Below are 25,535 nucleotides of genomic sequence, written 5' to 3' on the forward strand. Positions count from 1 at the left end.
GCGTCCGTGTGGCCGGAGCCACTTGTTTCGGGGTCAGGTCCGCTTGTTTTCCCCCCTCCCCACCTTCTTTTCCGTGCCCCCACCTCGGTCCCTCTCCGGGCACCTCTTCGGTCCCCCTGTCCCTGCTGGCTGAGGCCGGCCACAGCTCGGTGCAGGAACGAGCCGGCTCCGTGGGGTCCCGGGAAGGCTTTTTGGGTCCGGGGGGGGAAAATATTTTTGAAATCACTCCGGGGGGGGTCCGGGCACCCTCACCACCAGCTCCATGGGCTCCTTGGCTTTGTTGCGGTAGGCCTGGCGGATGATGTCCACGGCCCGCTGGTGCGTCACGTTCTGCAGGCTCTCCCCGTCCACCGACACCAGCTCGTGGCCCGCCTGGCCCCAAGGGGATGGGGGTGGTGGGGGGAAGGCAGCGGGGTGAAACGCAGCCCCAGGAGGGGCTGGGGGGCAAGGGGAAGGGGCCCTGTCCCACCCTGTCCCCAAAAAGGCAGGCGGGGTACCTTGAGGACGCCGCTGAGGAAGGCGGCTCCCCCGGGGAAGATCTTCTCGATCTTCACCACCGGCTGCGCCCGCGACTCGATGCCTCCCGAGATGCTGATCCCTAAAAGGGAGCCCCGATGCCTTTGGGTGCGGGTAGATGGGGTGTTGTGCCCCCCCTCCCCAAACCCCCATGGGGCTGTATGGCCTCTCTCCGTCCCCTACACGAGGGTATGGGGCTGGAGGAACGGGGACTGGCACTGCTCAGGGCTTCTCCCATATCCCTGCCCCCATAAAGAGCCCAAGGGGACCCCACCCACCCCAAAGGTTCAGATGGGGGGGTCCCCATCCCACCCCAACCCTGCGTCACCCCCCAAAACCCTCCCAGCAAGACCCACGCACCCAGCGAGTGCTTCAGCTTGGAGAGGGTGACGGTCAGCAGCCGCTCTTCCTCCTCCTCCTCCTCCTCCTCCTCCTTGGGGCCATTGGCGGCTGGCGCAGCCCCTACCTCCCCTCCTGGTCCCCCAAAAAGGGGCGCAAGGGGGGCCCGCGCCCTCCGGGGCTTCCCCAGCCCCTCGCCCACCCCGGGGGGCTCCGTGCGCCGGGTGGGCTGGGGGCTGCGCCTGCGCCCCTCCCGGGGGGGCTCGGCCAGCAGCCAGCTTTTTTGGGGGGGCCCCGGTCCTGGGGTGGCCGGGGGGCCGCTGGCGCTGTTGTAGGAGTCCACTGGCACGTCGGGGAGCGGGGTGTAGGGGCGGGGGTGAAGCCGGTGAGGGCTGGGGGGTGCCCGTGGCCGGGCCGGGCTCGGTGGCAGCCCCCCGACATCCTCGGGGTCCGGGGTCCCCGCTGGCTTCAGGAGGAATCCGCCGCGGTAGTCTGCAAAGAGAGGGGTCGGGGGGGCAAAGAGAGGGGTCATGGGGGGCACGAGGTGTCCACGGCCCCCTTGGCACCACGGTTCCGGGGTCATCCTCCTCCAGGAACCCCCCCAGGGCCCTCTCTCTCCATAGGGACCCCATAACGCCCCGCACCCGGTGCCCCCCTCGGAGCCGAGCTCCCCGTTTCGCACCCCCCCCCGGGCTGTCCCCAAAATCCCTGCCCCTTCCTGGCACCCCGCTGGCACCCACCAGGCACTGGCGTGATGAGGTGTCTCTTGGGGGGGACGTCGTGGTGGGCCGGGCGGAGGGCAGGCGACCGCACTGCGGGGGGGGAGAGCAGCGGGGGTCACCCCTGCGCCCCCTCCCCAAACCCTCCCCACGGTTTTTTGGGGCCGGGCTCTACCCGAGCGGCTCTTGAGGGCGTCGAAGGCTTCCAGCTCCAGGGGCATCACCATGCTGTCGAAGCGACCCAGGTCCGTGGGGGCCACCACGCTCCTGCGGGGGGGGGGGGGACACAAAACGGGGCCAGGCTGCGGGTGCTGACCGGGACACGAGGTTTTTGGGGCCACCCCGGGGTGCCCGCAGCCCCCACCTCACGTCCCGAAGCAGCAGCACCTTCTCGGGCCGGTCCAGGATGGCGAGCAGCGGCCTCACCAGATCCTCCACGCCGCCCTCGTGCAGGTACTGAGGACACAGAGCGGGGATCAGCGGTGGGTCCCCAAACCCTATAACCCCTTCTGACCCCCGATGGGGTCGCGGAGCTGCCCGGTGTCCCCGCGGTGCCGTACCCGGGTGCAGTGGCGGAGCACGGCCGTCACCTCGTCGGGGCTGAGCAGCCTCGCCGCCGTGTCCTGGATGAGCGGGAGCCGTGCCTCGGGGTCGCTGCCGTTGGGTTGTGGGGCCGTGGGGCCAGCCAGGGCCAGGATGCTGGCACGGCGGCTTTTCTCTGCAGGGAGGCAGAGCACGGGGTGGCCAGCGGGGTAGGGACGCCCCGTGCCCACCGCCAGCCCCAAACCCACGCACCCCACCGGTGCCGGGGGGCTCAACCCGTGCCAAAATCACACAGGCATGCAAACACACGCAGCCCCGGATTTGGGGACCCCCTCCCCGGTGCCACACCGTGCGGGGACAGGCGCATGCAGGAGCTGCCCCGCAGCCCCCCCGGGGGCACCCCCGTTACCCCGCTTCAGGCTCCGGATGACAAACTTCTGCACAGCGCCTACTGCAAGGGAGACGGAGAGGGGTGAGCACGCAGGGGGAGGGCGAAAATGTGCACACGGGGACCCCCCCTCTCCACGCTCCCCCTCTTTGCGGTGCCCCATAAGGGGGGAGCTGTGCCAGGCCGGTTCCCCGTCCCCCCCCCCGGTACCTCTGTCCCCATCGGGGCGCCCCGGGGACTTGGCGCGCGCCCGGCGCTCGGAGCCGGGGGGGTCCTGGCTCGGGGGGGCCCAGCTCTGGCTGGTGGCACGGCCGCCCTTGAAGAAGAGGTTGACGAGGGTCTTGGAGCGGTGCAACCCGGGGGGGGCCCCCTGCGCCCCCTGTCCCTCCGGCTTCTCCTTCTTCCGCTTCTCCTCTGCGGGCAGAGAGGGGCGAATCGAGGGGGTCGGGGGGGACACCGAGTGGAGGAGAGCCCCGTGGGGGGGGGTGCAGCACCCCGGTGCCTACCAGCCACGGTGAGGTCGCTCTGGGATCGTGTGATGGGCTGCCGAGGCCGGCTGAGGGCCAGCAGCAGCGCCGTTTTGGGCGAGTGGCCGAAGGTGCGGCGCGGGTGGGGGCCGGGGGGCTCGCGGGTGCCCTGGCCCCGGATGGCCGTGTCCCGCAGCAGCTCGGGGGGCCGCATGGTGCGCCGCGTCTCCGCCAGCCCCTCGGTGGCCGGCTCGGTCTGCATGGCCCTCTCGGCACGCTCCCGGCTCCAGCCCCTCCGTGGCCCGTCCTCGGTGGAGATGGCCACGTCCACGGTGCGGGCGGGTGGCCCCGGGGTCGCCGTCCCCAGCCCGTTCACCGCCGCCGGTGGTGGGGGTCCCGAGGAGTAGGAGGAGATGGAGGAGCTGGTCTCTGATGTCTGTGATAGCTGCTGCAGCTGCCCGTTGGTCACTGTAACAGGGACACATCGTGGGGACACACCGTGGGGATGTGGGGACTTTGGATCCAGCTTGAGGACGGGGGATGTGGGGGCCATAGGGCCATGGCACGGGGAATATAGGGCTGTGGGTACTGCAGGGCCATAGCAAAGGGATGGGGACGTGTGGGGCCGTGAGATCACAGAGCATGGGGCTGTAGGCCACGGCACGGGGATCTTTGTGTCCCCTCCACGGATGGGGACACGGGGGACCCTGCAAGGCCGTGGGCACTTTGGTGATGCCGATCGTGGCCCGGGGAGCTTTATGCCCCCTCCCAGGACAGAGGGCACGCGGGGACCCCATGGCACACGGACCTTCTCCCTCCCAATTGGGCATTGGGGCCCCTGTGCCCTGCAGATACCCCTTCCAGGGGGGTCCCAGCCCCTCCACGTGCCCCCCGCTACCCGGCTGGCCGTGTCCTTACAGCGGCTGAGCCAGCAGTACTCGGCCACCAGCTCCTTGTAGGCAGGGAACCGCCCGGTCTCCTAGGCGCAGAGGGAGAAGATGCGGGGGTCAGCGCGTGCCGGCCGAACCCGATCCGGGTGCCAGCCATGAATAATGCATCCCCCTCCCACCTGCCTGAAACCCAACCAGCCCGCGGCCGTGCCGAGCCTCCCCCCGGCACCGGGATCAGCTGGGGCAGAGCCAGCGTTGGGGGCACGCAGACCCCCGGGGGGTTGGGTGCGGGTACCTTGATGGTCAGCATGATGTGGGTCTGCCCCTTGAGCACCTCCACCGCCTTGCTATGGCTTATGTCTTCGAACTTGACTCCGTTGGCTGCAAGGACTTGGTCGCCCACCCGAATGCCGTTCTGCTCCGCCAGCCCCCCGGGGTCCACCCTACGGGCAGCAGAGTTGGGGGCAGGATGGGGACGGAGCCCCACGCCTCCCCCCGGGCGGCTCCGTGCCCCGGCACCCAAGGGTGCTGAGCCCCAGCGTGTCCCCCTCGTGCCCCCCGGGGGCTGGCCGGGCCGTACTTGGAGACGTAGATGCCGAGGCCGAACTCGCGGCCGCCGCGGATGTTGAAGCCCAGGCAGTAGTCGTCGGAGGTGGTGTAGAGGTGGACGATGCGCCGCAGGCCGTCCTCGGAGCCGCTCTCCGACGGCGTCGAGCCGCTCTTCTCCACCACCAGCCGCCTGTTCACCACGTCCACCCTGGGGCACGGTGTTGGTGGGGGGGCTCAGGGGTCCAGCTCGTGTCCCCCAGCGTCTCCCAGTGGAGGACGGTGATTGGGGTGGTGAGGATGGGGCTCGCACCCACCCTGCCTGCTCCAGACCTTCCCATCCCCTCCTGCACCCTCCCACCTTTTCGGGGACCTCCAGCGCAGCCCACCCTGAAGCTCCCCCCACCTCTGCTTCCTCCCTGCCCCACAGCATCCCCCCCAGAGCCCTCCACGGGGGTTTTTGGGGTGCGGGTGCCCCGCTCACCAGGCCGTTTTCTCCTTGGAGAACTTGATGCCCGGCACGCGGCCCATGCGCCGCACCACCATGCGCAGGCGGTTGTTGCCGGTGAGGACCTTGACGGCGCTGCTCATGGTGATGTTCTCCAGGCTGACGCTGTTCACCTCCGTGATCTTGTCGCCCACGCACAGCCCAGCCTGCTCTGCGAGGGGCGAGCGGCTCGGACGGGCACCCAAAATTGTGCCGTTCCCCTTGCCGGGTGCCCCGTCCCCAAACGGGACCGGCTCAGCCCAACCCAGAGGGTGCAGGAGGTGCCACCACCCCTGTGGCACCACGTCCCTGGTGGCTCTCCGGAGCGTTTTGGTGGCCCGTGTCCCATCCCCAGTGGTGTCCCACTTACCGGCAGCGCTGCCCTCCTCCACCTTGCTCACGAAGATGCCCAGCCCGTGCTCAGAGCCACCACGGACGCTGAAGCCCAGCTTGCCATCCGCGCTCTTCTCCACCGTGATGGCGTTGATAACGTCACTCTCATTGCTGCTGGCTGCGGGGACAGCCGTGTCACCAGGGGATGGCACCCAAACGCCCCTTCCCTTGGGCCGGGGGAGGGTCCGGGGGGGGTCCCCACGCACCTTCGATGGGCGAGTTGATGAGGATGACGCGCCCCATGGGGGAGGTGGCGCGGGCACCCCGCACGGTCCCGTTGGGCAGGCGGCTCTGCTTGCTCAGCAGGCAGCGGGGCGCCAGGCTGGCCTCGCTGCTCGAGCTCCGGGACCTCCCGGGCACCGTCATCTCCGCGTCCTCCCAGCCCTGGGCCATGGCGGTGGCCGAGCAGCCGGGCTGGGACTCGCCGGGTGCTCACGGGGCCGGGGCTGCCCGCCGGCGGGGGGGAGCCGTGGCACCCTCCAGCAGCACATGCCCGGGCTGGGGCGAGCTCCTCAGCAGCGCAGCGCCGGGGCCGGCTGGGGGCTGGCTGCAGGAGGGGTCCCGGGCACGGTGGCACGACCTGCGGGGACAAGAAGCGGCGTGGGGGGGCCCCCTTTAGTCCTGTGTCCCTGTGTCCCCCCCTCCCTCCCCATGCACCCCGTCCCTTTGCGCCCCGGCTGTGGGGCTCCCGGGTGGCACCGTGGGGACCTGGCGGCCGGGCAGGATCCGGCCCCGTGGGGATTTGCACCGGGATGGGGCAGCCCCCACCCTCTCCGTGCCCTTCCACGCCCCCCCCCCCCACGCTCGCCCCGTTCCCGCGGGGGGGATTTTCCCAGCGTGGGCGCACCGCCCCCCGCTCGCCCCGGCCTGACCCCCATAAATAAGTGATGTCGCCGTGCCTGCGGCGACAGCGAGGGGGACACGGCGGTGTCCCCGCCACCCGGCAGCACCCCCCCACGGCCCCATTTCCACCCCCCCAATATCTCCAAGCCCCCCTCTCCGGCAGCCCCCAGCGGTGCCCCCTCCCCCGACGGGGCGCACGGCTCCGGGGGCCCCCTGCAGCCTCCGGGCTGCCCCCCCCCGTGCCCTCCTCACCTGTCCCCATGGTGCCACCTGCGAAAGAGACACCGGCAGCAAGGGGGGGATGGAGAGGACGCGGGGGGGGGACACAGCGCCGCCTCCCCCCGCCGCTACCCGCGGGGATTGGCCGTCCCGTGGCTGTGCCGGCCGGGGGAGCTGTCGCTCAAGCGGCCGGGGCTGGCCTTGAACGAGGGGGGGGAGCCCCGTGTGCCCCCCCCCAACCCCAGGACACCGTGGGGGGGGCGCAGGGGACGAGGCTCCCCGCGGGGGGGCTGCGCGGAGCTTTGCGCACAGGGGGAGCGAGGCGCAGGGTGGGTCCTCGGGTGTTTTTTTGCGCGTGGGGGGGTGCGTGTGGCCCCCCCGCGATGCCATCCGCTGCCCCCCCTTCCCCACGGCATATTTCACCCCCCCAAACACCCCCCCCCCCGCGACCCACGGCGGCGCCGGCGCCGCGAACCCGACACCGCGGCGGTTTCAGGTGATGCGCGGCGGCGCAGAGCGGCCGGGGGGGGGGGGTTTAAAGGAGGGGTGGCAGCCCCCGCAGCGCCGCGAACACGCGTGTGCCCCCCCCCACACACAGCACAGCCGATGGGACACGCGTGGACGCGTGCGCATCCGTGTCCCGAGCCCGCTTTGCGCAGCGCTCGTCCCCTGGTGCCACCCCGTGGCGCGCGTAAAACACGCGCGGGCGCACACGGACACGCGTGGAAATGACACCAACACCCACGGCCGGGGGGGGGGAGGAGGAACGGGCATACATAAACACGCCTGGACGCCCCCCCCCACGATAAAAACACGCGTGGGGATAGCTCGGTGCCGAGCCGTGCCGCGCAGCACGTAGGGGCCGCCCGGCGCAGATGGCCCGGGCCCGGCTTAGCGCGCCCCCCCTCCGGTGGCCCCCCCCCGGTCCCCGGTGCCCCCCCCCGTGTCGGGGCGGCCCCGTGACGGTCCCGGACGTCAGCGGGGCGGGGCGGCGGCGGCGCTGAGCGGAGCGAAGCGAAGCGGAGCGGTGCGGAGCAGAGCGGGCGCTGCACCGGAGCCGTGAGTGCGGGGCGGGTCGGGGGGGTCCCCACAAAGGGGATGGGGATTGGGGCTCAGTGCCCACCCCAGAACAGGGAGGGGGGGTGCTGGGGCATGCGGGAGGGGGAGATTTTCCGGGGGGGGGTGCGTGGGGTGGGTGTCACCGTGTCACCATGTCGCCCCGTGTTGGTTTTTTCGTGGGTCCCCCCCCACCTAGAGGATGCCCCCCCCGCTGCCCGCCTCCATCGATATCCGGGAGCCCCGCTGGGACCAGAGCACGTTCCAGGGCCGTGCCAAGCACTTCTTCACCGTCACCGACCCCCGCAACCTGCTGCTCTCGGGGGCGCAGCTGGAGGAGGCTCGCCGCCTGGTGCACGACTACCGGTAGGGTACGGGCTGGGGGTGGCACCGTGCGACCCCCCCCCTGCGCCCTTAGGGTGAGCTTTGGGGGTGCCAGCAGCTCCGTGCCCCCCTCGCAGGGCCGGCACCGTGCCCCCGGGGCTGACCGAGGAGCAGCTGTGGCGGGCCAAGTACATCTACGACTCGGCCTTCCACCCCGACACGGGCGAGAAGATGCTGCTCATCGGGCGCATGGCGGCCCAGGTGCCCATGAACATGACCATCACCGGCTGCATGCTGACCTTCTACAGGTAGCCGAGCCCCCCGATCCCCTCCCAGGGCACCCATGGGTGCTTGCCCTCAACCCCCAGCCCCTTGGGGTCCGTCCCCATGCTGCGGGGTGATGCTGGTGCCCGGCAGGACCACGCCGGCCGTGGTTTTCTGGCAGTGGGTGAACCAATCCTTCAACGCCATCGTCAACTACACCAACCGCAGCGGGGACGCCCCCATCACCCCCAGGTGAGCGGCCCCTCCGCCACGGGGACCCGGTGCGTCACAGGGGGGTGGCCCTGGCTCATCGGTGTCACCTCCCGCCCTTGCAGCCAGCTGGGGACAGCCTATGTGAGTGCCACCACCGGGGCGGTGGTCACGGCGTTGGGGCTCAAGGCTCTCACCAAGGTAAGGGGACCCTCGGTGACCCCGCTACCCCCCAGGGACCCCGTTGTCTCCCCGCTGCGCCCTGCAGCTTTCGGCAGCAGGGAGTAGCAGGCAGGGGGGGGAGTTTTCCTTGGTGGCCGACCTGGGGACAGCTGGCTCTGTCCCCAAAACCTCTCCGTGACCCTCTCCTTGCTGTCCCCCCCAGCACCTGCCAGCCATCATCGGGCGCTACGTGCCTTTCGCGGCCGTGGCCGCTGCCAACTGCATCAACATCCCGCTGATGAGGCAGAGGTGGGTGCCTGAGCGGGGGGGGGACACCCGGGCTGTCCCGCTGAGCCCCCCCCAAAACATCACACAGCCCACGGATGGGGAACACGGAGGGGCACCAGCCTGCCCCCGAGCCGTCCCCGTCTCAGCCCCGCTGTCCCCGCAGGGAGCTGAAGCTGGGCATCCCCGTCACGGACGAGAACGGGAACCGCCTGGGCGAGTCGGTGGCGGCGGCGCAGAAGGCCATCCTCCAGGTGGTGGTGTCCCGCATCGGCATGGCAGCCCCGGCCATGGGTGAGTGGCCGGCCCCCACCCTACACTCGGGTGCCCTTCGTGGGGTCCCGCGGAGCTCATTTCCTTCTCCTCTGCCCCAGCTATCCCCCCCGTGATCATGAACGCCCTGGAGAAGAGAGCCTTCCTGAAGGTACTGCTGGCTGCTAGGAGGGCAGGGTGGGCTTGGGGGCGCCCTGCTGGCACCCAGCGGGGAAATGGGCGCCCTCCCGCCTGCTGACACCAAATCTCCCCCCGTCCCCCGGCAGCGGTACCCGTACCTCAACGCCCCCCTGCAGGTCGGCCTGGTGGGACTCTGGTAAGTGACCCCCTGGGGCCACATGGGGACACCCTGCTGCTGCTGCTGCTGCTCCCCAGGCAGATAGGATGGGGGGCAGGAAACGTGTCAAGAGCTTTTCTTGCTCTTGGGAGGACATCTGAAGCCTCCAGCGGGTTCCTCAGCATCCCCGTGCGCCCCGTGTCAGGAAAAGCAGGGTCTGGGGTTTGGAGAGGCCCCAAAGCCCTGGCGCTGCCCGGCACGGTGCTGGGCTGCCTCCTGCCTGCCCCAGGGACCGGCTGCGGGTGGGAGCAGGCTGCTCAGCCCTGCTTCTCCTCTCCTTTTGTCCTCCCCGTGCAGCTTGGTGTTCGCCACCCCGCTGTGCTGCGCGCTGTTCCCACAGAAGAGGTAAGGCCGGGCACCGCGCCCCACGGGCGGGCTCCTCGTGCCCTCTGACCCCCCCAGAGGTGCTTTCGCTCGCCTGAGCGGGCAGAGGCTTGGAGACGCGCGTCCCCCTTTCCATCCCCTGCACCCCGTGTCCCCGCAGCTCCATGCAGGTGAGCCGCCTGGAGCCCCAACTCCAAGCTGGGATCCGGGAGAGGGACCCGCAGCTGCAGACCGTCTACTTCAACAAGGGGCTGTGAGCCGTGAGCAGGGCTCCCCGCGGGGCTGCTGCGTCGCTGAGCTTTACCCTCGGAGCCCCCCGGGGACCCCGCTGCTGCCCCTTGGCTGTCCCCTGTCCTCCTGTCCCCGTGCTCGCCCCCCCGGGGCGTAGCTGAGCCCCCGAACAAACCCGGAGGGGCTCCCACCCCGGCACCTCCCCGGCGCTGTCCCCCCCGAGCTGGTTTGCTCCTATCCCTGCTGTGGGGCTGTCCCCAAGGCCAGCAGCCACAGCGTCACTGTCCCCAGTGCCAGGAGGAGGGGAATAATTCCCTGGTGACGTGTGGCTGGCAGGCAGAGGTGCCAGGGGCTGGGGGAGAGGCTGCAGCGGCGCTGGGCGCTGGCACGGCGCGGGGCACGGCACGGTCACGTTGTCCTTCCCAAGGACAGGGCCAGGGGGGCCCCGTGTGCCACTGCGGGCACCCACGGAGCAGAAATGTCCCCGTTCCCTGCGTGTCACCGTGTGGAAGCCCCATCCTGCCTGGGGGGAGGCAAATGTCCCCGTCCCCGTCCCCATCCGTGGTGCCAGCGCCAAGAAAGCTTGTGCGCACCGGGGCGGGGGCACCCCCAGGGGTGCTGCGGGGAGGGAAGCTGGCACACAGCACGGGTTAATCTCGGCAGAGCCCCCGTTTTATTCTCTTTGTAATGCCCTCTGTGCTCCCCCAAGGGGTTACCCTACATCCTCCTTCCCGGCGGACCTTCTCCAGTGGCTTTAAGCACCCCACGGTTTCCTCCGGTTGTTTTTTACATACAGACCCTGTACCTACACCCACCAAATAATAAAGGCAGGCTGTTTATACAAAACCAAAAGCAAAAAGAAGCGTGGCGCCGGTTCCTCCCTGGTCAAAAGGGGCTGGGGGCTGCCCTCTTCTCCCCGGGGGCTGTCTGCAAAGAGGGGCGAGGATGGGAACAGGGTGCCCCGGGGCCGGCCGTGCTCCCATTTCGTGCTGTGCCAGCCGTGCCGGGTGCTCCAGCGGGTGCTGGAGCCTGCTGCCCAGCTGTCGGGGTGGCTTTTTTTAGCACAAGCAGCTTAGCACCTCGCCCAGGGCTCTGCGAGCCCGTGCCTGGGATGCTGCACGCTTGGAGAGGCCACCACGTTGTGCCCAAACCCACGGGGCTGGATGGCCCAAACCCATCACCACGGTGCCAGCACCCACCCGGGACGGGGGGCAGGAGCGGGGTGGGCACGGGGCGGCTCCAGCCCCCCTCCTCCTGGCAGCCCCAGCATATTGCAAATATCTCCCCCGAGCCAGCCATCGGCGGCTTATAAATAATGCAGCCCCTCGCCGCGCAATAAGGGCTTGTCAATTGCTATTCTGCTCTCATAAATTAAAGATGAAAAGGTACAAGGCTCTTGCCAGAAAAATGAAGACAAATTTTTAATAGCTTGCCAAGACGCGGGGAAGATGGAGCGCTCGGGAAAAATGAATTACGTTTTTATTATGTGTTTTATTGTGCTGTAATTGAACGGGATTAGCTGAGAACACAATATATTTCCAGGGCGGTGCGAGGAAAACAAAAATAATGATGACACCTCTCCCCCCACACCTGTGCGGGGACAGCTCCGGCGTCCAGGGGCTCAGATAGGGCTGGGGGGGCACTTATAGGGCCGGGTTCACCCCAATTCCCCCCCCCCAGGCTGTGGGGCAGGGTGGCACAGAGCCCCGCACAGGGCGCCGGGCGTCTCACATCCGTCCCCACGTCCCCACCGCTGCCACCCTGGGGGACGCTGGGGGCACTTTCCGAGCTGTCCAACCCCAAAAGTGGCAGGGCAGGCCCTGAGAAGGTGACAGCCACATGTCCCTGGGACTCTGGGGGTGTCTGGGGGGGGGGGGGACATCGATTGGTCCCTGGCATTTTTAATGAGCCGCCCGACCACAGGCTTTAACCTTGCCCATAATGAGGGCGAGCGGCAGCAATCCCTCCTGCCCCAGCCGGCTCCCCCAGCCTTAATGAGCTAATCAATACTTGTTCTCAGCTTAATTTCCAGCTAATTGCTCTTTAATGACGCCTGGAAATGGGCAGCCTGCTCGTGGGCCTCCCCCTTCCTTGCTCAGGGTCCCCAGGGTGGGGGTCTCGGGGTCCCGGCCGGGTGCAGGTCACCTTCGTCCCAGCCCCGCTGGCGCTGGGGGTCCCGGCACACGGAGCCACCTGGGCGACCCCTTGGCGTGTCCCATGGGTTTGGGGGTCCCCAAGGCACTTGGGGGAGGGCAGGGGGACAAGGGGGGACAGGGCACGCTGTCACAGTGAGGGTCACACAACCTGGGCAGGTCCCCAGACCCCTACAGGGTCCCCAAACCCCTCTTGGAGAGGGGCGCGAAGTTGCCGTGGGGTCCCCAGGGTGGTTTTGGGGAAGGGGTGCTTGGGGTGGGGGGGGACCTGCAGGGACAGGGCTAGGGTGTAGGGACAGGGCGGCGTGGCAAGGGGATGGGGACGAGGCCAGCAGCGCCCTGGAGGTGGCAGCAGAGACCCCAGAGCCTGTCCCCTGCCTGTCCCCTGCCACCACCCCAGGGCAGTGTCACCCCCCCAGGACCCGCAGGGGGGGCGTTTAGGGGCTGAGCGCAGGGTTACATCTCTGGGCCACCAAACCCCAAATGGAGACCCCCAATCTCAGCTGTAGGGTGTAGGGAATGGGGCACCCCATAGCCATTTAGGGGCAGGGTTCCCAGTTCGGGTGCCCACGCTGCAGCCAGAAATAGCCTCGGTGCTGGGGGGGGACACACAGGGGTGACGGGGCGGCCATCAACACCACGCTTTGGGGGCAGAACCGTGGGTGATGCCACTTGTATGGGAGTGGGGTGGCGAGGAATGTCCCCCCCCTATCCAAAATACCCTGCCATGGGGCTGCAACCCCAAAAAATCCCAGAGCCTGGCCCCATTCCTGGGGGGCAGGAGTGCAGGGGGGACCTTGGCACGTGGGGGCTGCCCCAGCCCCAAGGTGTGGGGCCCCATGGGGATGCCATACAGAAAGGGGGAGCCCCCACAGCCCCCCAGAAGGAGCTGGGTGCCCCCAAAAACCCCCACGGAGGTGATGGAGACCGCCGGGTGCCCGGGGACCGGAGTGTCCCTCGCCACCTGGCCACCATTCCTGGTCCCCCCCCCTGTGAAGCCCCCGTCCCTCCCGCGCACAGCTGCAAACGCTTCCCCAAGAATTTGCTGACGGGCTCGTTCCGGGGAGGAATTTGCTCCGGAGAAGCCCCGAGAAACCTGAGCCCGGCTGATTTATGGCACGGGACCCGCCTGGCACACGGGGCAGGGGGACCTGCCCGCGCCTCGTCCCCGTTGGGGACCCACAGGACGCGGTCGGGACCCTTCGGGAGCCCTGCGTGGCTCCGGGGTGGATTCAAGCTGCTCCGAAGGGCAGGAGACAAAAAGGGGCAGGGGTGGGTTTGAGCTGAAAAAAGGGAGATTTGGGGGGTTACCAGCCAGACCCTCACGGCTCCGGGTGCAATCCCTGCCCCACAGCCAGCGGACACGTGCTGCTGCTCCCGCCCCGGAGCCTCCCTGCCAAAACTGCCACAACCCTGACTCATTTGGCCCACGGCTTCGTTTCCAGGGTGGGATTTTCGTCAGCCTTTGGCCCCCCCTTTGGGATCGCCTGGGCCAGCAGCCCAGCGCCGGGGCAGGACCGGGGCAACCCCGGGACAGGCAGCGAGCAGCATGGGGCCACGTCCCCACGGCACAGCCAGGAGGGGTGCCACGTTCAGGGGGACGTCTGCAGATATTTGGGGCAATCACTAGGGGAAATATTGGGGCCGGGAGCCCTGGGGTGCGCTGTGCCGGGGGCACGCTGATTGGAGCGGGGTGTGATGGGGGTACAGCTCCTCCTGCAGCACAGGTTAGCTCTTCCACCCCTAATTCAGGGCTGCTGCTATTTATTAGCGCGTTCAACAGCCTCGTTAAGCAGGAGGTTTAATTATCCGCCTGGCTGTAGCTCCATCTTGATTTTAGGGCCGAGCCCAACAGTTTTTAGGGGCAGCGCTTGGCACAGGGGTGCCTGAGGATGCGGGTGATGCTTCCCCCAAGGGCTGTGGCTCTGGGGGTGCCTAAAAGGCTCCCTCAGCTCTCCCCTGCTCCCCAAGTGGTCTCAGGGACCCCCGAAATCCCCAGCAGCTGGGGTTGCCAAAAAAACCTGCAGCAGGGCTGGGCCGGGCCAGAGGAGCTGGGGGGGGGGGCTCGGCCCCGAGCCACGGGGCTGGGGGCCGCTAAGGGGGAGCAGAGAGGGGCTGAAGGCAGAGCCAGCAGGACCCCCCCTCCGTGACAGGCTGCTGGAGGGGGATTTTGGCCAGCAAGAGTGGGTTTTTGGGGCTGCAGCCCCGTGGATTTTCCATCATTAGCCACGGCCGGGTTCGCAACGTGCCGGAGCCCGGAATGGATTTGCAGCGGGGGTTTTGGAAAGCAAAAGCAGATTTATTTTTTTTTTTTTTCTTTTTGCAGCGCAGTGAAGGAAACCAGATCCTGCGAGGGCTCCCGGGACGGCTTTGCCTCGGCTGAGATTCGCCGTGGAAGCAAATCCCACAAATTCCTCGCTTGGAAAAGGGGAGGGGGCTGCGCCCCCCCCCCCAGCACGGTGGCGGAGCAGGGCGCGAGCGCGCAGCGGGTTTGTGCTCAGCCCCGTGTCCCCCTGCTCGGGAAGGGGCTGGGGTGTCCCCCCCAAATTCAGAGCAGGGGAAACTGAGGCAGAGGGGGCCCTGCAGCCCTGTGGGGGGGTTGGCAGTACACCGCTGGGACTCGGGGGGGGGACCCAACCAAGGCAATGCCACCACTCGCGTCCCCTCTGTGCCCGCTCCCTGGGTGGGTGGGGGGTGTCATGGGCATCCCTCGGGAATCACCCCCCTGTTTAATCACAGCAGCTGCCCAAATTCCATCCTGTGGGGTGCTCCTGCTCCCTGCCCCGGCTGTGCCAATCCTATTTCACCCACATCTCCCCACGGATCCCCAAAAAGCCCCCCCTGGGGACGGCATCCCACAGCAGGGGGGTGCCGGCCGTGGCACCGGGGGGTGACCCCAGTAACCAGGGGTCCTGCCGCAGCCCGGTGGGTCCCGGCAGGGAAGGGGTGGCCGCCAGCTCGGGGCCTGTCCGGGGTTGGGACGGGGCCCGTCGGGGGGCGTGGGGACTGGCGTGGCGCTGACATCACGGCCGGTGGCAGCGGGGCTGTCGGGGCTGGGCGCACCGAGCCATTGCGCACCGGAGCCTCCGGTAAGTGGCGGCTTGGGGTCGGGAAAGGAGGGGGTCTCGGGGGGATTTGGGGAGCGGGGGGGGGTGGCTTTGCATGCTGGCTGCTTCCTCCCCTTTTCCTGGCCCCAGCTGCTGTGGCTGCTCAGGGTTGGGGCTTTTCGCTGTGCAGGAGGAGGGTTGGGGGCTCCGGTGGATGTTTTGGGGAGTGCTGTGGGATGAGGTTTGTTGTCCCTTTTGTAATCCGGGGGGGGTTTAATGGGGGAAAACAGGGAGCTGTGGAGGGGGCTGCAGCCCTTGTTTGGGGGAAGACATGCAGGGATAGCTCGCAGTAGATGTGGGAAGCCTGGGGGCCCCCTGCTTGGGGACAGGGACCCCACGGTGCCGGTGCAGGCTGCCCACTTGTGCACCGAGTTCCCCCGTGCTCAGCCAGCAGTGTGACAGCTGGGAGGGGGTTCACAGAGCTTTTTGGGGTGGCTGAGCCCCTGCTTGGGTGAGATATGGGGTGGGAGGTGAGGGCAGAGAGGGGTCATGGCAAGGAGAGGGGGGGAAAAAAAGCCAGGAGCGAGCGGGAGCATCCTCCTGGCTGGGCTCCTCTCGGCTGGCTGCCTCCAGCACGGAAAGAGCCCCTTGTCTGCTGGATCCGCCGCTCCACTGCGCTCCTCCGGGCGGTGACGGAGGGGAAAAAAGCCTCGTGACTCCTGCGGAGAGGTGGGGAAAGGAAAGGGGCGCCCGGCTCCACAGCAGCTTCCCGAGAGGAGCCGGGCATGAGGCCGGCGGGGCGGCGTGGAGCAGCCTCTCGGGTGCCTGGGCCACAGTGGGGTCGGAGCAGGCTGGGCTCTGCCTGCCAGGGGAATGGGGTGAAGCTGGGTCTGGGGTCAGCAGCCCCATTTGGGGAGAAAGAAGGGGCTGTGTGATGTCACGTTTTGGGGTGGTGTCACGTTTTGGGGTGGTTTAGGAGCCTGGTAGGAGGTGGGGAGCTGCAGGGTGGGAAGAGCCCCCCCTGCATGTCCTGCTGTGCTGCCCAGGGGGCTGGGGCGCCCTCTCCATGCCCCTAAAACACGTTCTCCCTCCTGGCAGGCCACGATGGCAGCTCAGCTCTAACCCGGGAGGCCGGAGCGGTGCCGGAGGTCCCCGTCCAAGTGATGGTGGCCCCGTGCTCGGGGAGCCGCCGCGAGGATGCCTGAGGCCAAGCCCCTGAGCTCCTCCTGCCTGGTGCTCTCCTTGCTCTCCGCGCACTGGGCTTGGCTCCAGCTGGGCCAGGCTTTCCCCAGCACCTCCGACTACCTGCAGCGGGGCTGGCAGCGGCTGCTGGAGGAAGGGGAAAGCTGCACCCAGTGCCGGCCGGACGAGTGCCCGGAGCCGCGCGGGTGCCTGGCCGGCACGGTGCGGGACGCCTGCGACTGCTGCTGGGAGTGCGCCAACCTGGAGGGGCAAATCTGCGACCTGGACAACACCAACCACTTCTACGGCAAGTGCGGGGAGCACCTGGAGTGCCGGCTGGACGCCGGCGACCTGCGGCACGGCGAGGTGCCCGAGCCCCAGTGCGCCTGCCTCTCGCACCGAGCCCTCTGCGGCTCCGACGGCAGGACCTACCCGCAGCTCTGCCGCTTCCTCGAGGCCGCCCGTGCCCGCCCCGATGCCAACCTCACCGTGGCCCACGAGGGTCCCTGCGAGGCAGGTAGCCCCCCGGGGGGAGCGGTGGGAAGAGGGGGCTGGGTGAAATCTTCCACCCGGGGGCCCTTCTGCTGCGGGCACGGCGCGCGGAGAGCTCCGGGAGAGGCTTTGCCAAGTCCGTGCGGGATTTACGGGAGGCTGAGCGCTGCTGAGGCTGCTGGGGGAGATCCAGGGCGTCGTTAGCGAGCTCTTGGCTGCGGCTGGAGGGCGGCTGGTGCCAAGAAACTCCCCAGAAACGCGGCTCCTTCGCCCTGGCCGCTGCTTGCGTGCGGAAAGCTGGCCCGGGTCGGTTTGCTGTGTGATTTCCATCTACGAACTGAAAGCCAGAAAACCCAGAGTGTGGCTAAGGGGTGGGGGGCAACCCGTGGGCAACCCCGTGGCACTGGTTGCCGCAGCCCAAGGGGGTGCCAGGGTTGGTTTTATTTTCTCTAGCTCGTCTTGTCCCTGAGTTTTTCCTCCAGGAGCACGCTCTTGGGCACCTGTAAGAGCCGGGCCGCTTCTGGGACAGGTGGGGGGATCGTGGCCAGGACAGGGGACCTGAAGGGGGCAGGGGACATGAAGGCTGTGTCCTGGGGGGCTCCAAGGTGCAGGAGGGGCTGCAGCAACCGTGGGTTTGTGGGGAGCTGGGGGTGGCCCCCAGCCCTGGCCGGGAGGAAGGGCAGCACCCTGGGGGCACAGCGATGCTCTGCGAGGGTGGGCTTGGAGAGGGGTCACGGGGAGGGTCCCGGCATCGCTCCCCTGAGCCAAATTCTCCCGGCTTGGCTCTCCTGGCCCCTCTGTGTCCCCCAGAGCCCCAGATCACCTCCCCTCCCTACGACGCCTGGAACGTCACCGGCCAGGACGTCGTCTTCGGCTGCGAGGTCTTCGCCTACCCCATGGCGTCCATCGAGTGGAGGAAGGACGGCACCGAGATGCTGCTGCCGGGGGACGACCCCCACATCTCCGTCCAGGTGGGCGCCCTCCCTCCCCTCTCCTCTCCTCCAAACACCTCTGGTAGCTTCTGAGCTCCTCCTGCTCCTCGTGGAGCAGCACAAAGGGAGCTCCCTTTGGCTCGCCCTGCCTGCTGCCTTCGTGCCGTGTCCGCTGGACGAGGGGACCAGCCCCTGGACACCCTGCCAGCTTCCTGACCCCAAATATAGCACGGAGCAAGCCCCGTGGCACCCATCCAGGTCATACCCAGCCATTATAGGGCGTGGGCAGCAGCACGGGGCCGTGCAACCCAGCTGGGCACCGGTGAGGGGGGGATCGTGGTGGGGAGCACCCAGCGCTGCTGTAGGGTGACGTGCCGGTCCCCTGCACCTTTCTGACCCCACTGCCCTGCTGTAGGGTCTGGCTGAGGACCCTGCCCGGCCAAGGGAGCCTCAGCTCTCCGCCCTCAGCCACTACATGGCCAGAGCAGCCTGCAAACAGCTGCAGCCCAGCTGGGGCCGGAGAAGGTTGTTTGGTGCTGGGGACAAACAAAAAAAAAATAGCCCCGCTGGCGCCAGGGAGCTCGGGGCCCCTCTGAGCCACCCCTGTGGGGTTTGCAGAGCTGCCTCTCCCATCCAGGGGGCTGTGCCCACCCCCAAGACCATAATTAACGGGGGGGAAAAAGGCTTTCCCTGGCATCCACCCCCCCTCCTTGCAGTTCAGGGGCGGTCCCCAGAGGTACGAGGTGACGGGCTGGCTGCAGATCCAGGGCGTGCGGGTGACCGACGAGGGCACCTACCGCTGCTTCGCCAGGAACAAGGTCGGCGAGGTGGTGGCCTTCGCCAGCCTGACCGTCTTCACGCCGGGTGAGCGCCCGTCCCCTGTCCCCAGGAGGTCCCGTGGGGTGTGGGAGGGGACATTTGGGATATTGGGCACAGCCACGGCGTGGTTTGGAGGGGGGCGATGTCACCCTGTCCCTGTGCTGCCGTTCCAGACCAGCTCAACCTGACGGGCTCGTCCCTGCCCAAGCCCCGCGTGGTGCCCGAGGACTACGGGGACAGCGAGGAGGACTACTACTAGCCCGGCTCTCTGCTGGGCTCGCCCCACGGGGTGCCACCTCGTCCCACGGGGCCCGTCCCTGGGGAGCAAACACCCCCAAACCCGTCTGCATCCCCTGGGTAGGGACAGCCAGGCTTCGCCCCAGGAGCTCGCTGCAGGAACGCCCTCCCTTTCCCGTTTCGTTTTTAAGCAGAAAAGTAGTGATTTGAGGAAACCAGACACTTGTGGTTTTCACCACTATCTTCCCCTCCCTGGACAATGCCGGCCCGAACGTCGACGTGGCCAGAAACACTTTTTGGCCTTTTTTTTTTGACTGACTTTGTCCCTTCCAAGCAGCTCTGCGTCGGGACGTTTCGGCGAGCGCTGGTGCGCACGTGCCCGGATCAAAGCTGACCCAGGGCAGCGAGCGTCCCGCACCCCCAGGGCTCATCCCGGGGGGGGTCCCCTGCATGCTGGGGATCCTGCTGGCTCTCTGCACCCCCAGCTCCTCGCCTCCCATCCCTGCCACCACCCGGCCCCGGCCCCTTCCCTCCTCCCAGCTGCGGGGAGGTCTGGAGCCGAGGCCGGGAGCCAGCGCCTCGAGGAAGGAGCTGGCGGGTCCCCAGGCAGGATGCGCCCAGCCTTGGCTGCTCCGGGGTCGTCCCCTGCTCTCCTTCCCCTTTCTTCTTTTTCTTTCCCTTTCCTCTTTCTCTCGAGAGCTGGCTCGGACGCTGCAATTACAGCATCAAAACCTGAACAAGCAAATAAAAGGGATTTGTCTGGAGTTGGCAGCAGCCCCAAATTCCTGCAGCCGGTGAGGCTGGGCCAGCCCCGTGCCGCAGCCAGCAGCGCTGCTGCGCCTCCCCGGCCCCTCTGGCGGCAGCTCCTGTCCCTATCCCTGTCCCCACCATGTCCCCACACCTTTGTGGTAACCCTGGGGCCCTTTTTGTGATGGGGAACCCCATAAAACTGGGAGACAGGACATGCTCCTTGCCCCTGGGCTGCTTTTGCTCCCCAGGCAGCGTGATTTTTCCATCCTTGCTCTTTACTTTTGCCTTTTTTAGGTGCAAAACCTGCTTTTTTTTTGGAGAAACTGGGCCACTTCCATCACTCCTCACCCCCTCCCTCCCCGTTTGTGTGTTTGGTGGAACGGGGCCATGCTGGGGCTGCGGCTGCCGCGGGGAAACCCGAGAGCATCCCATGGCTCCCAGCCGCTCGCTGGGCTCCCCGCCTGGCCCCGGGCTGGCCCCCAGCCAGGCTCCCGTGCCAATCCTACCCCGAGCAGCTCTGCCCGGGGCCACACGGGCCTGGGACACACCGGGCTGGCCGGGGGCTGGATGGGCTGGATCCCTTCCAGGGGTCAGGATGGAGCTGGGGCTCCGTTCCCTGCAAGGCGAGGGGGTTGGGGTCCCCCATGCCCGTTCCCAGCCCCTTTAAAAAATTCAAGGAGCCAATATCGCTGCCTGGCTGGAATCGGTCACTGCCACCGAGCCTAATTGAGGTTATTTGTTGCCTCGGGAAGCGTTCGGTCAGCTCTGACACGGGCTGTGTGAGTGCCTCCCCCGGGGTCTGCGTGGGGACGGTGCTCGGCTCCGGACGCCTGGGGACCTGCATGGGGACAGGGCTGGCTGCCCTGCTTTTTGGGGTGGTTTATCTCTGCTACTGGCTTGTCCCAGAGCTGATGTGGGGACGTATCCAGATCCCCAGGAGGCGGTGGAGGTGCTCGGTGGCTGTCCCTGGAAGCCACCAGGGTGCTCCTTGGATAGCACCGGGGTGTCCCCCTCCCCAGCGAACGGCCTGACCCCAAAACCCTTGCCAAAAACTCACATCCCCGAGCCACCCGGAGCTGGTGCCGGCCCCTGGTCGCCTCCCTGTCGCCGAACAGTGCCACCTCCTGGCAAAGCCACCACCGCGCCACCCCGCTCCCCCAGTCCTCCGGCCCCGCTTGGGAACGGGGAAACTGAGGCACGAAGCCACCGAGCCCCGAGGGGCTCAGCAGGGGCTGCCACCCGCACCCCGACCCCTGTCCCCAGCCTGTCCCCGTCCCCGGGGACCCCAGCTTCCCTCGTGCCCTCTGCGTGGCACCTCTCCAGGCTGGCTGGGGGAGAGAGAGAGAGAGAAAGGAGCGGGACCCGCAGCACTTACGCCGTCTGATAAATAAAATGGAAATAAATCCTCCTGCGTTTGCAGCAAAGAGGTCTCCGCGGGGGGTTGCTTTCAATAATTCAAATGCCGCCGCAGAGCGGAGCCCACGCCGATGGGTTTTAATAAACAGCGCCGTAATGTGACATGCAATTTATTATTAAGCTTAAAACAGGAAGCCAGGAGTTTAATAAAAGCGCCGGGTCCCCGGTTCAGGCACGGCGAGCAGGGGGTGCTGGATTGGGGAGGGGGGGGGGGACACAGCGGGGCTGGCCCTGGGGGCTCCGAAATGGGGTCGTGGTGACCCTGGGCAGGGGTAAGGCACAAAATGCTGCCTGTTCCTAACGCAGCTCCACCTGGGCAGCCCTGCACCACTCCATCGGGGTGGTTTAAAGGCAGGCAGAGCGGGCTGAGAGCCTGCTGGGGCCGTGGGGCTGTGCGGAATGGGGGCTGCGGGGAGCATCGGAGGATTGGTGCCTGCTCCTGTGGCGGCCAGAAGAGGTGGTGCAGAGGCTGCCTGTGCTCTTCCCCCATAGAAATGGGGTTTGGAGAGGCTGATCCCTGCGTGCCAGCTCATTTACTGCTGCGTTACACAGCAGCAAGCCCCCTGAAGGCTGTGGGGTTTGTCCCACCACAGAGCCGTGGAGCGGGGCACCTGTGGCTCCCCGAGCCCAGCGAGCAGCCCTTATCTCAGGGGGGTTTTCCAGCCAGATAAAGCCCAGCAGGCAGCCTCCTTCCCCGGGCTTATCTGACGTGCTGGCAGGGCTGTGCGTGGGGCAGCACCAGGGTGAGCTGGACCTTGGTGCAGGGCAGGGCCGTGGTGTCCCACCGTCCCCTCCAGGTGACCGTCCGCGTGCCACCAGCCCGAGGATGGGGGGGGCTCCTCCTTTCGGGGTTATCTCGGCAGCGAGGAGGTGCTCAGCAGGGACCTGCCTTATCGGGGAGCTGGTTGCTGTCTCTCCTCGCGGGCTTTTTCTGCCCCGGGGCTGCTCTCTGTCACTTCTCTGCTCCGTAACAGCCGGAGGCAGGAGGAAATGGGAGCCTCCGTGCCTGGTCCCTGCCGGAGAGCGCGCGGCTTCGGAAGTGGTGTGGGGGGGGTGGATCTGGCTTGCAATTACCGTGCCTCTGGCTTGGCAGGCCTCAAAGTGTGAGTGATGGGGCTCCTGCAGAGCAGCCCCCCAGCCCACGCAGGCTGGAGAAGTGCTCGCACCCCTCAGCAGCCTCCCGGGCTGCGGCATCCACCTCCTGCCTGGGCTTGGCTGGTTTGGGGGTGTGGGATGCCAGAGGGGGCACGGCACAGCCCCGTGGGGAGCTGCAACGCCTGGGTACTGGAGAACACCCCAAAAAATTCACATCCCCTGACCTGGGGTGTCCTGGGAGCGCAGGGGATGGATTGGAGCCCGGTGTCCATATACAACATGCAGCTGATGGGTTTTGCAGGACGGGAGCAGCAGCTCACAAGCATTTTGGGAAGGAGGCCGGGCAGCTCCGTGCTTGCTGCTGGAGGATGGAGGAGCTGGAATCAAACACTACAGATCCCAGCCCAGCAGGGCTCATTTCAAACGTGGAAAGAGGACCCAAAGCGCCAAGCACATTAGGCCGGTGTCCCCCAGCCTCAAGAGGCACCCCAAGCTCCATCTCTCTCCCACCACCACCTTGCCCTGGCGGTGGGGACGGAAGGGTTAAAGCCCGAGGTCCCGGCAAAGCAAATGCTCACCGAAACAGCCAGCAGCTGCCCGGGGCTCCCCTCTGCCCCCTGCCCTTATCCATCTCCCTTATCCCCGGGCAGGAGCGGGGCGCTTCCCCTCTGCCTCCTGACGAGGAGCAGAGCTGGCGGAAGCCGGACTGGGGTCCCCATCCCTGGGCAGAGGGGGGGGGATGCTCAGGGTATGGGGTGGGGGCTTGGGGGGGGGGTCAGGCAGGGGCGTTTTGCCCCTCCTCGGAGCATCTCCGGCAGCACGGAGCTGGAGCGGCGGCGGGCAGGCTGGGACGGGCTGTTTAATTAAATGTGAAGGGCTCCCGAGCTCCAGCCCTCGCTGCAGCCTGAGCGACTTCGGGAAAGAGGCCTTTTATTAAAAGAGAGAGAGGCTCGGGCTCTGCCAGGCAGCCATCAAACGGCACATTTAATTGTCTCGCCTCGTTTAGCCGCTGTGTGGGGAAGGGGACGCGCTCCAAGCCCTCCCCAAAGGTCCCCGGGGTGGCGAAGGGGTTTGGGCACGGGTTCAGCTGCGGGTACCAAAGCGGGGCTGGGTCCTGGGGACGTGATGGGATCCCCCAGGGGACAGCCACAGCCTTTCCCCTGGCTGGGCCGGAGCAGCCAGGGCCAGGGCTCCCCGTTTGGGGAGGAAAACGAAGATCTGGAGGGGGAGGAAATGCGGGCTTTTATCAAAACCTCCGACTTCAAAGTTGTCCAGCTGAAGTGCTCCCCTCTGGCTTAATTTGAAGTGATGTTTCCTTCAGTGGCTGCGGCTAAATGGCATCAAACGAGGCTGAAACGGCCGGAAAGCCTGGGAAGGAGGCACAATGTTTGGGAACGGCAGGGCTTGGGCCTTCCCAAAGCCTTTCCCCAGAGGTGAAAACCTTCCGGGGAGGGGGAAGCCTTTTGATCTCTCCCCTTAGGTGATTTTGGGGGCTTTGTGCTGGCCCTGAGGCTCCTGGCCGGGATGGGAGGTGATGGGTTTTGGTCCAGCCCTGCGCATGGAGGAGGGGTGCTGAGAGCCGGCTGCTGTCCCGCTGCTGGGGCTGCTCACAAACAGCTCCCCAAATCCTCCTGCCACCCAAAAGGGGTTTGGGATTGCTCTCAAAAACGCGGTTCCAGTGACCCAAAAGGGCTTTTCTTGCACCAAATCTCAGGGGGGAGATTGCAGCCATGGGACCTCCATGGAGCAGCGGGCTTCTGCCCACGTGCCCAATTTTTCGTGCTCAACCTCAGCCCTCGATGCTTGGTAAAATCAAGCACCAACACCACATCAATGCACCAAGCTCCAACCTCCCACCCTTTAGAGGCAAGAAAGGGAAAAAAAAAAACACCCTCTCCCATAAGAGAGGGCTGAGTGGAGCTGCAATTCCCCTGCTCCCAGCCCAACAGCTCCGCTCCGGCGCTGGCAGGGCTGCGGCTGTTTCCACTCGCCCCCTCCTCTGCCTCCCCCAGCCCCGCTCCCAGCTGCTGCGGGGTGCTGAGTTCACGGGAGCCGTACCTGTGCTTTGTCTTCATCTGTCACCCCTCCTGACAGTCAGATCCATCTTAAACTGGGAGCGCGAGGGGAAGAGAGGGAAGCAATAATTAACCTCTGCGCGGGCCGCTCCCGAAATGCTGCGGTCTGCTGATGCGCGAGGAGACGGCCCTGACACTTTTATTGCTGCTCCAGCGCCGGGCAGCGCGTGGAGGAGGCGATGTGGCCGGGCTGGGACACCTGAGGCTGTCACTGAGCTGGAGGAGCCGCTGGCACACGGCTCATTTGGGGGCTATACGGGGTGCCCGGGGTGGGGTCTCATGGCACAGCCCTCGTAGAGGGGGATTTGGGGGCGCGGGTCGGCGCCCTGTGCGGTGTGGCACCCACCTCGTCCTGGATGGGGAAGTTTCTTCAGCAGTGCCATGAGCTGGGGAGAGGGGCTGGGGGCTCCCAGGCTGGCCCGAGGTGCTGTGCCCAAACCCACCAAGATGCCAGACAACGATCATTTTCCCAAACCCTGTGAGCCCAACACCAGCACAGACTGATCCCCTCAGCTCAGGTACTCAGGTACGGTGCTGGTTCTTTTTTTTTTTTTTTTTTTTTTTGCAGAGGAATCAGGGACAAAACCTGCAGGGACTGGTTTCTGGGCAGTTTGCTCAGTCCTGGTGAGGAGCGTGAGCTGTAGGATCGCCGGGGCTGTCCATCAGAGCAGTGGCTGTGCTTTCCTACATACTGATGCCCAGCCAGCAGGTGCTGCAACTTTCCAGCTCAGCCTTTTTTTGGGGTGCTTTACAAGAGGGGCAGGGGGGAATAACGCCCCCAAACACCTGACGTGCCCACGAGTGCTGCCAGCTCCCTCGCTCCCTCGCGGCGGCGGGGCTCGCTCCCTGCACAGATGGGGGTTTAATCAGCCCCGCTCTAAGCACATGGGTGTTCGGCGCTAATTGAGTTTCCCTCCGTTCATTAGGCTGGTTATTCATCACTCGGGAATGACGAAAGGCTGCGAATCTGCCGGGTGCTGGGAGCGGCGGTGCCGCTCGAGGCCGGCGTGCAGCCGAGCATCCTTCCCTCGCCGTGGGATTATTTGGGGTGGGGACAGTCCCTCGGCCCTATAGTGGCACCGATGGGGTCTGGAGGCCGAGCTGTTGTAGGATTGTCCACCAAGTGGCTGGGAAAGCAGCCGGCCCACGAGGTAACACGCAGACCCTGCTGTGGTCATCCCCCCTGGCCCTAAAGTTGCATTTGGTGGCGTGGTTTGTGGTGGATGAGAGCCACCAGGCTGCCCCCGGGGGCTGGCAGGTAGCTGCCAATTAGTGGTTGGAGTTATTGGGTAATTCTCATTATCACGAGGTGCCTGGGGACCGCTGGGTCATTGCCACGGGGGCTTGGAGCAGGGATCTAATGGGGTTCTGCAGGGAACCGAGTGATCTCCATGTCCCGAAGACCTTGCCTGGAGTCAGCTCTCTCCTATGGCATCCTCCAACCCCCCCCAGCACCTCGCAGCCCCCCGAGCCCCTCTCGCCCCCTCCCCAGCACCCTCCTCCCCGTGCCCGGCCGCGTGG

At 67.0% G+C, this 25,535-nt stretch overlaps 3 protein-coding genes across 3 annotated transcripts; 2 read left to right on the forward strand and 1 right to left on the reverse strand.

Annotated features, from left to right (window-relative positions):
• Positions 1 to 222: 222 nt before the first annotated feature.
• On the reverse strand, positions 223 to 5,701 carry PDZD7 (PDZ domain containing 7; the record flags this gene model as incomplete). Its single annotated transcript, XM_082764374.1, has 16 exons — positions 5,495 to 5,701; positions 5,266 to 5,406; positions 4,893 to 5,067; positions 4,443 to 4,619; positions 4,158 to 4,305; positions 3,891 to 3,951; positions 3,012 to 3,440; positions 2,716 to 2,919; positions 2,527 to 2,568; positions 2,135 to 2,292; positions 1,939 to 2,030; positions 1,750 to 1,841; positions 1,596 to 1,667; positions 877 to 1,347; positions 498 to 598; positions 223 to 372 (listed from the first exon to the last, which is right to left on the reverse strand). Exons 1-16 carry the CDS (start codon positions 5,679 to 5,681, stop codon positions 223 to 225), a joined length of 2,700 nt encoding a protein of 899 aa, XP_082620500.1. The 5' UTR covers positions 5,682 to 5,701.
• A 1,573-nt stretch (positions 5,702 to 7,274) lies between these two features.
• Positions 7,275 to 11,363, forward strand: SFXN3 (sideroflexin 3). Its single transcript, XM_082765281.1, has 11 exons — positions 7,275 to 7,409; positions 7,606 to 7,772; positions 7,868 to 8,038; positions 8,148 to 8,246; positions 8,330 to 8,405; positions 8,590 to 8,675; positions 8,818 to 8,945; positions 9,026 to 9,075; positions 9,191 to 9,240; positions 9,559 to 9,606; positions 9,746 to 11,363. The coding sequence occupies exons 2-11, from the start codon at positions 7,609 to 7,611 to the stop codon at positions 9,840 to 9,842; spliced, it is 969 nt and encodes a 322-aa protein (XP_082621407.1). The 5' UTR covers positions 7,275 to 7,409; positions 7,606 to 7,608; the 3' UTR covers positions 9,843 to 11,363.
• A 3,645-nt stretch (positions 11,364 to 15,008) lies between these two features.
• KAZALD1 (Kazal type serine peptidase inhibitor domain 1) lies at positions 15,009 to 20,345 on the forward strand. The gene is made up of 5 exons (XM_082765416.1): positions 15,009 to 15,058; positions 16,115 to 16,715; positions 17,501 to 17,661; positions 18,339 to 18,486; positions 18,615 to 20,345. The coding sequence occupies exons 2-5, from the start codon at positions 16,214 to 16,216 to the stop codon at positions 18,698 to 18,700; spliced, it is 897 nt and encodes a 298-aa protein (XP_082621542.1). The 5' UTR covers positions 15,009 to 15,058; positions 16,115 to 16,213; the 3' UTR covers positions 18,701 to 20,345.
• The last annotated feature ends 5,190 nt before the right edge of the window (positions 20,346 to 25,535 follow it).

Source organism: Aythya marila, assembly GCF_965140915.1.
Source record: "Aythya marila genome assembly, chromosome: 7".
NCBI lineage: Eukaryota > Metazoa > Chordata > Aves > Anseriformes > Anatidae > Aythya > Aythya marila.

Coding starts and splice junctions, on each gene's coding strand:
- SFXN3 (XM_082765281.1), top strand. CDS start 7,609: ATGCCCCCCCCGCTGCCCGCCTCCATCGATATCCGGGAGCCCCGCTGG. Junction 8,946..9,025: donor CATGGCAGCCCCGGCCATGG/GTGAGTGGCCGG, acceptor CCTCTGCCCCAG/CTATCCCCCCCGTGATCATG. Junction 9,607..9,745: donor GCGCTGTTCCCACAGAAGAG/GTAAGGCCGGGC, acceptor GTGTCCCCGCAG/CTCCATGCAGGTGAGCCGCC.
- KAZALD1 (XM_082765416.1), top strand. CDS start 16,214: ATGCCTGAGGCCAAGCCCCTGAGCTCCTCCTGCCTGGTGCTCTCCTTG. Junction 16,716..17,500: donor CGAGGGTCCCTGCGAGGCAG/GTAGCCCCCCGG, acceptor TGTGTCCCCCAG/AGCCCCAGATCACCTCCCCT. Junction 17,662..18,338: donor ACCCCCACATCTCCGTCCAG/GTGGGCGCCCTC, acceptor CCCTCCTTGCAG/TTCAGGGGCGGTCCCCAGAG.